The sequence below is a fragment of the Schistocerca cancellata genome, chromosome 1 (assembly GCF_023864275.1).
Source record: "Schistocerca cancellata isolate TAMUIC-IGC-003103 chromosome 1, iqSchCanc2.1, whole genome shotgun sequence".
Classification (NCBI taxonomy): Eukaryota; Metazoa; Arthropoda; class Insecta; order Orthoptera; family Acrididae; genus Schistocerca; species Schistocerca cancellata.
The window spans coordinates 391,839,108-391,852,548 of NC_064626.1; the positions used below are offsets into that span (position 1 = coordinate 391,839,108).

At 45.2% G+C, this 13,441-nt stretch overlaps 1 protein-coding gene across 2 annotated transcripts in view; it reads left to right on the top strand.

Annotated features, from left to right (window-relative positions):
• LOC126175634 (endothelial PAS domain-containing protein 1) overlaps positions 1-13,441 on the top strand; it is a 702,263-nt gene that overhangs the window by 283,070 nt on the left and 405,752 nt on the right. Inside the window, exon 1 of one of the 2 annotated variants that reach the window (XM_049922525.1) lies at positions 7,787-7,961. The exons of the other annotated variant lie outside the window; for it this stretch is intronic. Within the exon in view, the coding sequence (XP_049778482.1) occupies positions 7,825-7,961 (137 nt within the window). The 5' untranslated portion in view covers positions 7,787-7,824. Of the gene's footprint in view, positions 1-7,786; positions 7,962-13,441 lie in introns of those variants that run through there. 2 annotated transcript variants of the gene reach the window in all.

A 13,441-nucleotide genomic window follows, 5' to 3' on the forward strand; every position in this document is an offset into this window, starting at 1 on the left:
CTTGTAACTTTTCTTGAGATACTCCTCACAACACCATTGGCTCCGATATGGGCGCTCATCGTCTACGACAACGCATTGGGTCCAGTCAGACTAATTTCTTAGAACTTGTCACATAAAATAGACCTAATTTCGTGCTCGAGGATGAGCTATACTATATCATGGTACGAAAGACGTTCTTTCGAAAATTTGGGAGTTAGATTGTAATTACTAGTTCGTCGAGATTTTGAGGTGAACTGTGAATTATGCTCTTTTGGAATAATCGGTGAAAAGCCTCCACAAAAGCAAGGATTAGGATTCAGCTACTGTTCGGGCGGCCGGAGTGCCCGAGCGGTTCTGGGCGCTACAGTCCGGAACCGCGCGACCGCTACGGTCGCAGGTTCGAATCATGCCTCGGGCATGGATGTGTGTGATGTCCTTAGGTTAGTTAGGTTTAAGTAGTTCTAAGTCTAGGGGACTGATGACCTCAGATGTTAAGTCCCATAGTGCTCAGAGCCATTTGAACCATTTTTGAAACGTCGTCCAGAAAACTGCTGCCAGGGCATCTCCAATGTTCGGTTGCTAACCGAAGCGCCTAAGGGTGGTTTTGATATGTTATAATAGTCCTGTAATGAGCTACAAAAGTATTTTTCTGGCTGTAACCCCGCCTCGAGGGTTTTATGTTGTTTTGGCAATGATCAGAGTGAGTTTCTGAGTCGTCGTCCATACTGCACTCCGCCATTCGTCCTTTAGCAATCAGAAAACATTTCTCGTCGCTTCAGCCATTCAGCAGCAATTTTTTTTTTCATGTTCCGTTGTTGTAACGGGCGCAGACACAATCCGTCTACCCTGAAATCACGATGCGCAGTAAGAATTCCCAGAACTGCTGTGACGGACACGGATGTGTTTGCTCTATGTTTATTTGGACGGCGAATGGTTCCACTGTAACTTGTCGACATGCTTTCACGCATAATTGTCACCGGCGTTCACGTTGAACATGGACGGCACATGCATCTTCCTGGTTTACATGTATGATTTGTTTGTATTTAAGCTGAAACAAAAAGTGTATGTCAGAGAGACACACCCGCTACTAACGGAGTGTCAGTGGTTGATTGGGAGATCATTTGGAGTGTGCGAATGTGTAAATAAAGCTAGAATTAGGAACGTAACATGCAGCACATGTAGTGGTTACATTAAAGGCCTATGAACTGTAATATTATGCGGAATACTGTGCAGTATAATTTAAAAGCAGTTAATGTAAAGATATCGAAATAATTAACAATAGGATTAAAGAAATTAAAATTACTATGCGTATTCTAAGGTTACAATAAAGAAGCAGGTATACAGGGTGTTACAAAAAGGTACGGCCAAACTATCAGGAAACATTCCTCACACACAAATAAAGAAAAGATGTTATGTGGACATGTGTCCGGAAACGCTTAGTTTCCATGTTACAGCTCATTTTAGTTTCGTCAGTATGTACTGTACTTCCTGGATTCACCGCCAGTTGGCCCAATTGAAGGAAGGCAATGTTGACTTCGGTGCTTGTGTTGACATGCGACTCACTGCTCTACAGTACTAGCATCAAGCACATCAGTACGTAGCATCAACAGGTTAGTGTTCATGACGAACGTGGTTTTGTAGTCAATGCAATGTTTACAAATGCGGAGTTGGCAGATGCCCATTTGATGTATGGATTAGCACGGGGCAATAGCCGTGGCGCGGTACGTTTGTATCGAGACAGATTTCCAGAATGAAGGTGTCCCGGAAGGAAGACGTTCGAAGCAATTGATCGGCGTCTTAGGGAGCACGGAACATTCCAGCCTATGACTCGCGACTGGGGAAGACCTAGAACGACGAGGACACCTGCAATGGGCGAGGCAATTCTTCGTGCAATTGACGATAACCCTAATGTCAGCGTCAGAGAAGTTGCTGCTGTACAAGGTAACGTTGACCACGTCACTGTATGGAGAGTGCTACGGGAGAACCAGTTGTTTCCGTACCATGTACAGCGTGTGCAGGCACTATCAGCAGCTGATTGGCCTCCACGGGTACACTTCTGCGAATGGTTCATCCAACAATGTGTCAATCCTCATTTCAGTGCAAATGTTCTCTTTACGGATGAGGCTTCATTCCAACGTGATCAAATTGTAAATTTTCACAGTCAACATGTGTGGGCTGAAGAGAATCCGCACGCAATTGTGCAATCACGTCATCAACACAGATTTTCTGTGAACATTTTGGCAGGCATTGTTGGTGATGTCTTGATTGGGCCCCATGTTCTTCCATCTACGCTCAATGGAGCACGTTATCATGATTTCGTACGGGATACTCTACCTATGCTGCTAGAACATGTGCCTTTACAAGTACGACACAACTTGTGGTTCATGCACGATGGAGCTCCTGCACATTTCAGTCAAAGTGTTCGTACGCTTCTCAACAACAGAATCGGTGACCGATGGATTGGTAGAGGCGGACCAATTCCATGGCCTCCACGCTCTCCTGACCTCAACCCTCTTGACTTTCATATATGGGGGCATTTGAAAGCTCTTGTCTACGCAACACCGGCACCAAATGTTGAGACTCTGCGTGCTCGTATTGTGGACGGCTGTGATACAATACGCCATTCTCCAGGGCTGCATCAGCGCATAAGGCATTCCATGCGACGGAGGGTGGATGCATGTATCCTCGCTAACGGAGGACATTTTGAACATTTCCTGTAACAAAGTGTTTGAAGTCACGCTGGTACGTTCTGTTGCTGCGTGTTTCCATTCCATGATTAATGTGATTTGAAGAGAAGTAATAAAATGAACTCTAACATGGAAAGTAAGCGTTTCCGGACACTTGTCCACATAACATGTTTTCTTTCTTTGTGTGTGAGGAATGTTTCCTGAAAGTTTGACCGTACCTTTTTGTAACACCCTGTATACACTACGTCATATATATGAGGGGCAGTCAGTAAGTAATGTAACGCCATTTTTTTCTCGGCCAGTTTCGGTTGAAAAAATGCGGATTTTGTTGTGGGACATAGTGGAATGTTCCCGCTTGAGCCATTATAGTTTCTTGAAGTTCTGAGAGGCGGCGGCCTTCAAAATGACGTCTGTAATGGAGGTGCGTTCCAAGCAGAGAGCTGTCATTGAGTTTCTTTTGGCAGAAACTCAGAGCATCGCAGATATCCATAGGCGCGTGCAGAATGTCTATGGACACCTGGCAGTGAATAAAAGCACGGTGAATCATTGGGCGAGGCGTATGTTATCATCGCAATGAGGTCGCACAGACCTGTACCTCGATCCACGGTGGGTCGGCCAGCCGCACAGGCCAGTCACTCCTGCTGTGTGTTCACCGCCACAAAAATACAAACCAACTTCTCCATGTAAACGCAAGGCCTCACACGAGTCCGTGCACCCGAGAGGAGTTCGTAAAAATTCATCCAACTTTCCTTCCTCATCCACCCAACAAACCGGATCTTGCATCTTTCGATTTTCATCTGTTTGGTCCAATGAAGGATTCACTCCGCAGGAAGCACTACCTGGATGAAGTGGAGCTTATGATATCGACCAGTAGAGTGGTACAATGCGGGTATACAGGCCCTCCCAGTAAGTTGACGTACAGCCGTCGCATAGAACGGAGATTATGTTGAAAAATAGAGCTTGCTAGCCAGAAGAGCGGGGAATAATATGGTGTATTGTAATCCTGAAGAAAACAAACCTGCTTTCAGAAAAAAATGTGTTGCATTGCTTATTGAACGCTCCTCGTATATTTCTGTATATATTCAAAATTATAGCCCCCACTGTACTGGAAATTTGTAAGATGCATTTACTCTAGAATGGTACAGTCTTTACCAGCTATTTCCTGCTGTCGTCTGGATCTTTAGAGTGACATGGTCCACAGCAGCCAAAGATGCACTACTACCTGATGTTGATGCCATGGCAATGCTTTCATCCTCAGTATATGTTGATGAAGGCATAAGAGGAACTTACTTTTGGTTGTGACTCTTTTGTTCGCTGTTCTTTTATGCCTTGGTTTCACATCTCTTAGTGTTGGGTAATGCTTTTGGTAAAACCAATAACGTTGATAATTGTACCGAAATTTTCCCTTGCGTTTGAGAGCTTAAACACCTGTACATACGCGGATACCAGTAGACTTGAAAATGTTACACATTACTATGGCAGGCCATGTAATTTTTATTGAATTCTCCACTACGCATCAAAGTGACATAGATATATAACACTATTTTTCAACGTAGTGACGAAGTCTGTGCAAACAACGGTCGGAACCAACCAATCGTTCAGTTCCTCGACGACAGAGATCCGCCCCTTGGCCACGGAGACATTCGACTGCCGCTGTGTGAACGTCATCTTTGGAAAATCTCTTTCCTCCACATGTTTCTTTAAGTTCGCCGAAAAAATGGAAACTGTATGGCTTACGATCTTCTTTCCTGATCAGTGTCACCCATATCTGTGCGGCTTTGATCATATTGTTGGAACCATTTTCCTAGGCTATATGCGACATGACTTTTTTTTTTGCATATACCGGTGGAATATAACCGTGAATCTCCGTGCAAATTAGACGTTTTTCCCGCAAGACTTGTACTGTCCGACATAATTCATCTGTTATCCGTAACGCGACAGAAATATGTCTGGAGAAAACCCGCAACACGCACTGTCTTCTGACAAGAGACACATTTGTTGTGCAATGGTCTTAGCGTGGGACATCAAGCATAACTCACTTTCTGTAGTCCCTACATATCATTGACTTCGTCTTCTTCGCAGGATATTCCTTGTGCCTTGCCTATTGTATCATCCTCAGGAATCATCCAGTCTACCACGAACGTCCCCCATGATTGCAGCTTCAAATGTACGCTGAAAAATCTGTATCTCCTCTTTCATCAAGACCAAACAGGTTTCTTTGTCGCATAACGGATGATTTCATACGTTTGAAAGAGTATTTCAACATTTTACAATTAACGAGCTTGGCGCGAATGATGCTCGGTGCAGTAAGGCGGCTTTTCACTTCGCGGTTACAAAAAAATAAAATGAAAAACAACGAGTCTAAATTATTGCGAATTACGAATTAGGCTTACTGTAGTATCAAGTGCTTAAGAGTACGAGAGTACGAAGATAGGAGATTCAGATAAGTTTAAATTTAATTAGGATATGCGTACGTGATAAATATGGATGCGCGGTAGAGATATGTGTAGTGAGGAATTAGCGAACTTGGACAGCCTGACTGTCTCATGTTCATACTTGTGCACGTCACATGAGTTAGGTTGTGTAGATGCCACCGCAGATTAGAACTATGTAACGAAAAAAATATTGTAACATTTGATATAACGGAACAACCCAAGAGCGTGGGGCCTTTGCCTTTAGTGGAAAAGTGCTCTACCGTCTGAGATATCCAAGCACGACACACGACCAAGCTCATTCTGGAAATACTGGAGCACTGTTCTCATTGAGCCGATAGGATATACGATGGGACTCATGATAATTCGCAGAAGCATCCCGCATTGGTCGAGCGCATAGAAACGTAGTTGAAGCTTATTAACTGGCGCACACTAGGACGACAGCTACACAACACCGATATGGTTCTCATTCGTATGCTCAGCGCGACACAGAGTGCTAATTGCTCCACGCAACTTCGAGGGCTATTCGGAAAGTTAGGAAATATCGGTCGCGAAATGGAAACCACAGTGAAAATCAAAACTGTTTCATTTGCAACAGCTAAACGATTGAGGCACTTCTCTACATAGTCGCCGCTCGACATAGACATCTGCCGTAGAGTAGTACTAACTTCGCAATACCCTCGTTATGGAAATGAGCGTTTGGCGTCATTGGCCGGGAGGCCCATTGCGTGGCAGGTCCGGCCGCCTTGGTGCAGGTCTTATTACATTCCACGCCGCATTGGGCGGCCTGCACGCCGGATGGGGATGAAATGATGATGAAGACAGCACAACACCCAGTCCCCGAGCGGAGAAAATCGCCTAGCCAACCGGGAATCGAACCCGGGGCCGTAGGACGGCAATCCGTCACGCTGACGACTCAGCTATCTGGGCGGACGCCATCATTATAGAAGGCAGCCACCTGTGATTTCCGACATTTTAATACGCTGGACCGCAACTCGCTGTCTGTGCCAAAATGTTGTCTTCATAGCCAGCGGTTCATTTGAGCAGAGATAATAAAAATCAGGGGGAGCCAAGCCAAGACTGTATGGTGAGCGATCGAACACTTCCCACCGAAAACGCCGTAGGACCGTCTTCATTGCCCCTTCAGTGTGCGGCCGAGAATTTTCATGAAGGAAATGCATGACAGTTACGTTATGTGGGGTTGCGTGAAATCAGGCGAAACCTCGCGGCGTGCACCTATGCTTGGCGGAAGACACTATTTTCTAGCCATCTTTACGAACTCATTGTGCTCTCAGAACTGAGGAGAGAGACGTGGCCGTACCTATGGGCATGCTAGAGACACAACCCCACATAATGTTCAGTGCCTCATCGGATATTCACTGTACTTTCTATTTCGCGACCTATCGTTCGTTACTTTCCGAATAGCCCTCGTATATCGTACGATACAAGGGGAGGAAAATTTGAAGTCATGTGATGCGCCTAAAAAAAAAAGAAATTAAATTTAGGTGAAGCAGTTTTACTTCTGTGTGTGGTTACTTACTTAGTAAAACTTTTCGTGTAAAAAATAAAAAATGCACTGTTGTGGCATTCGCTCATATTATTCGATTTTGTAGGAAATACTCCGTAAAAAAGTCGATGTTTTTCCATTTTACAGCCTGACGTCACAGATTGATAATGAATGGGTTTCTTTTCGCTATTGTCCGTAGTCATTGTGATACTTCGAAATTAAGTAAAACAAAGCGCATATTTGAGAAGGGTGCAGTAAAAACACGTAGTGTTTGGCCACTTTACGTTTGCTGCGTTTTAGGTCATACAGTGCTACCTACCAAGTATAGCTAACATATCGAAATTGTTTTTAACGCTGAAGGAGAGCCATACCTCTTTCCATTCCCGATTAAATACGTGATATATTTGGAAGTTGTCCGCAACGAGCTTGACAGCGGCGCGCCACATGCAAAGCAATTGCCGCCTGCTGTGTCTTGCTGCTTGGCCGGCGGGAGTGGCCGAGCGGTTCTAGGCGCTTCAGTCTGGAACCACGCGACCGCTACGGTCGAAGGTTCGAATCCTGCCTCGGGCATGGATGTGTGTGATATCCTTAGGTTAGTTAGTTTTGAGTAGTTCTAAGTTCTAGGGGACTGCTGACCTCAGGTGTTATGTCCCATACTGCTCAGAGCCATATTAACATACCGAAATTGTTTTTAACCCTGAAGGAGAGCCATATCTCTTTCCATTCCCGATTAAATACATGACATATTTGGAAGTTGTCCGCAACGAGCTTGGCAGCGGCGCGCCACATGCAGGGCAATTGCCGCCTGGTGTGTCTTATTGCTTGTTGTTTGGCTCTTGCGGGAACAGAAGTGTCGCACGAACAACCGTCGCGTAGCAGCGCGATCTGCGTGTCCTGTCGCATCAGTGAGAATCGTGCCCCACAGTAATGAGTCGCTAGATTTGACGTGCAGGTAGGTGTTTCTCTGTGGCTAAGTGTGTTGTTTGGGTTTGGCACGGAGTGTCGGCGATGGGGCGATCCGTGAGGCGAGTGGAGATGACGGCGACCATTAGCGCAGGGCGCGCAGCGCGGGCGGGGAGGGCCGCGGCGGCGCTGGCGGAGGCGGAGGCGTCGCTGCCCGTCGGCCGTGCCCGCTGCCCGCCGCCCGCCGCCAGTCGCTCTCGAGGTCCGCTCGCGGCAGGTGCGCCACTCACTCTGTCTGTCTCGTGTGCTGTGTGACATGTGGATGCGACAACACGCCGAAACGTGGCGGCTCGCCGGCTGCGCCTGCGCCGCCGTGCCGCTGCCTGTTCCCGCGCCCCTTCCCACGCCGACGACACCGCCACTAGCAGACACTCCCGAGGACGTCTCTTTCAGGTACGGCGCCAGTAGTCGCAGCTTCCAGTCGACGACGAGTCTAAACCTGTTGCGGTGCCAGTAGGATTCTTAGATCGCTATGCGGGCCGGTGGACAGTGCTGTTGATACGACGAGTCCGTTGCTCCAGTGAGTTGCGTCCAGTGACAATTTTGATAACAAACCCGACAGCTCCGTACTTCGTCGTGAATGATTCCTTAGATTGCCTGTTCGACCTATATGCTGCTGGGTCTTCCAGTAGAGGGGTTTTTTTGATTAGATTATAATTTCATCGCTCATGTTCAGAGCTTACGTGTTTCTTGTAAAACGGCTGCACCATACTGCTCTGGAGCTTTGGAGTTTCATCCAATTTTATACGATCCACACTAGTCCAGTGGACCTTTGATTGTCGTAGCGAAAACGTAAAAAATGACGAAATGAACTTCTCTAATAATAAAAAATAATTCCGTATGTGTCTAAGGTCTCGTGTAAGTCTTTCAATCGGACGCCAGTTCCATCGTAGTGCGTGTCTCTAACCTACCGGAAATCCTGCCGGGTATAGGGGGCCGTACGGTTTAACATGCCATCCGACATTTCTCTAAGGAAGGAGGAAACATTAGGGATTCAACGTGCCGTCAACGATGAGGTCATAAGAGATAGAGTAAAAAGTCGGTCAGGACGACAATGCAGATGGAAACCGGCCATGCACTTTCAAAGTAACCATCCCGGTATTCATCTTAAGCGATTTAGAGATATCACGGGAAAAATAAATGTGCATGTTCGAATTGGAATTTCAACCGTCGCCCTCCCGAATACGACTCCATTGTCTTACCGCGGCCATCTGCCTCGGTGTTCACTAATAAGACACACGCACGTCTCCATTCCTAAGAAAGCCATGTGATCGAAAAATTAAAGCAATGTGGAAGATAGGTAATGGTGATGTCAGGTAATTCTGGAATATGAACGATGGCGCGGACAGTCTCATGAACACACTGACTGCACTCGTTATGTGTACAAACTGTCGCGAACTCAGTTTGTGGTAAATTCTGTAGTTTTGGGCATCAAAATGCTAGCTAGTCGATCACGGCTTCTTTAGTGTAAGATGACTTGTCAATATCTGACCGAGTAAATGGCAGATTTCGACCGTAAAAAATTGTTCAAATGGCTCTGAGCACTAAGGGGCTTAACTTCTGAGGTCATCAGTCCCCTAGAACTTGGAACTAGTTAAACCTAACTAATCTAACGACATCACACACATCCGTGCCCGAGGCAGGATTCGAACCTGCGACCGTAGCGGTCGCGCGGCTCCAGAATGCAGCGCCTAGAACCGCCCGGCTACTCCGGCCGGCTTGACCGTAAAAGTTTGGGTTTTGTTCCCTAGTTGGTCCAAGCGTTTCATCTGTCGCTTTTCACTACTTTCCAACGTTAAGATTCCCCCACTCCATTCCCCCATCCATGTGTCCACCCCCGTTACGTGGCCGAGGAAGGCAAGGATATATCTTCTTCAACAGTGCATGCGTAATGAAGCATTGGAGCGTGGATATAACCGGTGATGCGTTATTGAAAAATGGGAACATTTGTAGGTTATAGTCACCGAAACATTGAAACCAAAAGAATTAGAAATCTGTCGAGAACACAAGTTTACACTGACCAGTATCTTACCAATATTAACTCCTAACACCCACCCAACGTTCAGGGAGAGGGAAAAAACTCTAGAACACCAAAGCGATTGGAAGCATCTTCATTTCAAATATGTCACGGACTGGTTAATCTTGAAGTTTTCCCGGTGAGATTACTATGTCTTCAAAAAATAAATCATAGAAGTGAGATTATGCGTCTTTCATTGGCGTTATTTCTTTTCTTTCGCCAAGCTTTTATCCTGTGATTCGCTTTTCAGCATTTGGCAATTTTTGTTATGTAACAATGTAGCATGATGCCCTACCATGCGTCATAGTTTTCGAAGTAACCTAAGAGAGGGAAGTCTTGTGCACATCTGTCTGTGATTTGTGGAAACTTTGTTCTGCGTGTGAATGTATTTTAAATGTTTGTGTATCGTATTCTCTGAGACGGAATTTGGATACTAGCCCAACATTTGCCTAAATAAGCTGGGATCGCCTAAAACACACACTCAGGTTGGCAAGAATACCAGCCCGCGATAGTTGGTCCTTCGCGCAGATTCGACCCGACTTTTAGCGTACCTCCTGTCTCGTAAGCTAGCGCGCTGCACTTTACGCTATACGAGCAGGTATTATGTTTCATTTTCCGACTAACCTTGATGATGACTGAGGTGTTCAGCTGAAAAATCGATTGAAGGTTGCTAAGTAACCAGTTGCATTCCGCGATGAGTTGCCATGCACCGACGGACGGGAGTTTACAGTGAAGTTGGAACTTGTTTTCATCGTCTTCCGGAGATCTTTGTCACTGAAGAAAAGTATCGCTTATCAAAGTTTTCCAACCAAATGGACGACTGCTGAGTTAATCTCAAAATTCAGCCACATGTATCTGGCCACGGTAATTTGTAACACGGTAGAGTTCGACATGTACGTGTTATACAGATAGATTACGTAACTTACTGTGTGCTTTTTTTAATTTCACTACCCACTGAAAAGCTAAAATATTGAAGTGAAAATGGGGCTGCAAAGCATCAAAATGTAGTCCTAATCTTTAAGAGCCTTGAAACTGCGTATACTGCTTTCAGTTGATTATTTCTGTCGCGAGCATGGATTGAGTTAATTTAATATAGTTTTTCTAAATAACTTCTCCCAAACTTATATGGAAAATGGATATTTATATTTGCAGAATGCTATCATCTTGAACATCTGAATGATTGTTGGCGGAAGCTGCACGAGTGTCATTTCCAAGCCGTTATTGTGATAGAATATCTCGTCACTCTCTCCAGGTTCCGTTTTGACTGTCTTACGAGTAACAGATCTGTAATGTAGCAATGACTTACACTTCATCGTAAGAGGCACCATGAACAGAATTATAACTTCCATGGTCACTGACACTACCTGTAACACCCACCCTTCCGTAACCAGTCATTCAATCATTTCATGAAGAAATTTTAAGACTGCATGTTCTCAATTATTGTGTACACCTTCTTCCAAGAAATGAAAAGCACATTGATAGATCCCTACTCGACTACAGAGCGGAGCAGCGCACTCACCGGCAGCATTCCAGACAGCGAGAAAAAAAGTTTCTCGACACTTCTACCAGACTGCCTCCTTTATAAGGCGAAGACCGAAGGATGGGAGGAGAGGGGACGATGACAGGTGGAGATAAGGAGGTGGTGTAGGTCAATGCTGAGACGCGGCCGACTCATTTTCTGTGTTCCATCCAGGGTTTTACACGCTCTCTCACCGTATGTTAACCTTGCTCCTCCATTTCCGATAACTCCAGAAACTTAAGGCGCTGTTATGGATGATGGTAATGGTCGAAACAATGCTGACGGCTAGAATACGCTATCCCCGAGCGAAGTTGCACTGCTGAGACGTAATAAGTGCTGCCCATGCGGCTACTACGAATTGCCTGAGGACGTCTGACGTCAGGCGACTACCGGATCCGGTTGAAGAAATTTATGACACACCCGTTGATAATGTGGTCCATTTTCCATGCTCAAGAATAAAGACGTTGCGACGAAGTGACAAGGTTCCAAGAATTTCGTCTGCGGTCTCGCCGTTTACTAAACAGTTGTGGGACTTTGTACGTCGCTGTCTGCTGTGCATACAAACACCTTCCCATTTGTGTTACTTCCACCGTTTGGTGTTAACGGTGGTCACTGGCGGTTTCTCAGTGTATCAGACGTACTATACAGTCAGAGGTATTCGTGCTGCTCACGTCGCTACGCTGTTTTTTTTTATTTTGTCCTTGTAACAACTTTCTATTTCATATTTTTTTTTTAATTTCATAAAACTTAAGAGAATTTAGTATAGCCTCCGTGTTCAAGAACATCCTTGCGAAGTATGTTAGTGGTTAAGACGCTGTAGTATAATAGAGAGGTGCGGGGTTCAAATCTCCTTGCGACTTCCCTAACGTAGATTTTCGGTGTTTTCCACAGAATTACAAAAGACAAATGCCGCTATGGTTCCTTGAAGAAGAGTGCGATCGACTTCGTCAGCTATCATTTTGCAACTGAGCTAGCGCTACGTTTCGGAAGTTCTCCACGTTTACTTAATTTTAAACTATAGACTTCCTTCTTTTCTGTTTTTCTGGTGCATTCCTGCAAATGTCCTGTGTAGCTTATCTATCAAGTGAAACATTCATACAGCACTGCTTCTGAGCAGACTGGTATATTTCGAAGAAGTACAGTTTCTAAATTTTCTGACTGATTTTAATTGTAATGTAAAATTCACCATGGAAAAAGAGAAAGGATGTCAAATTGCACTTATTCATGTACAGATACGTAGAAAACCGACGGAACTTTAGAGCACAAGGACTGCAGAGAGAACACTCACACGGTTAGATGCCTTCGCAGAAATTTCAATAATTGTCCCAAACTGAAAAGAAGAATTATCGAAACATTGGTGGACCGGGCTACAAAAATTTGTCAGCCACAGTACTTGGAGGACCAGCTCGATCACTAAGAACTGCCTTCAGAGGAAGCAGCTGTTCTGGCAAAAAGGGAAATAGAGCACTACAGCCTATAAGACACAGAGTTTAAAGGGAACGCTTTCCTACCGTTCGTAAAATAGGTGACAGTTGTCCATATCAGAGTACTCAGAACACACGGTATTGAAATAGTGTTTACATCAACAAGAAAGATGCGCGAATATTTGAACACCGCAAAGGAAACATAAAATCCCTCGCACATGCGGTCTAGTGTACATGGGAACTAGGAAAAGAAGCATTAACATCCGCTTTAAGGAACACAAGATTGCCGTGTTGGCAACATGGATAAATTGTCAGCAGCAGAACATGCGTTGGAACGAGGGAACCCCCAAATTCATTTCACTGATACCGTGGCTTTATCGAGATCGAATCATTAGTATGCTAGCATGTACAGGAAGACAACAGAAATTCAGAAACATAACAACGGCCTTAACAGAAAAGAAGGACTGAAATTAGACAACTTGTGAGCTTCAGTACTAAATAAAGGACCAGAACACATGACGGCGCGATTCCGCGATGTTAGGCAGCGGTCTGATGACGTCATGAACCGACCGTTGCCAACGCCCGTTGCCCGGATACGTATAAACAGTTGGGATTGCTGAGCTTGTATGAGATTGTAACTGCTTTGTGAATTGTCACAGCCTCTGATGAAGTCTCCAGCATTGGAAGACGGAACGTTAGGCAGAGAAATATGTTTTGGACCACGGCCTAAGTCGCATAATTGTGCGAGGTACACAATACGATACGGCGACAAACCCGAGAAGCGTATTTACAACAGCTCCATCGGGAAAGCATCAAAAGTCATATCAACAAATATTTCGATGAACTATTTCTGCTGTCCCGTTATTTATCAAACTATTGTTGCTCTTATTACGTCGAGAGGGCCGTCCAGCTT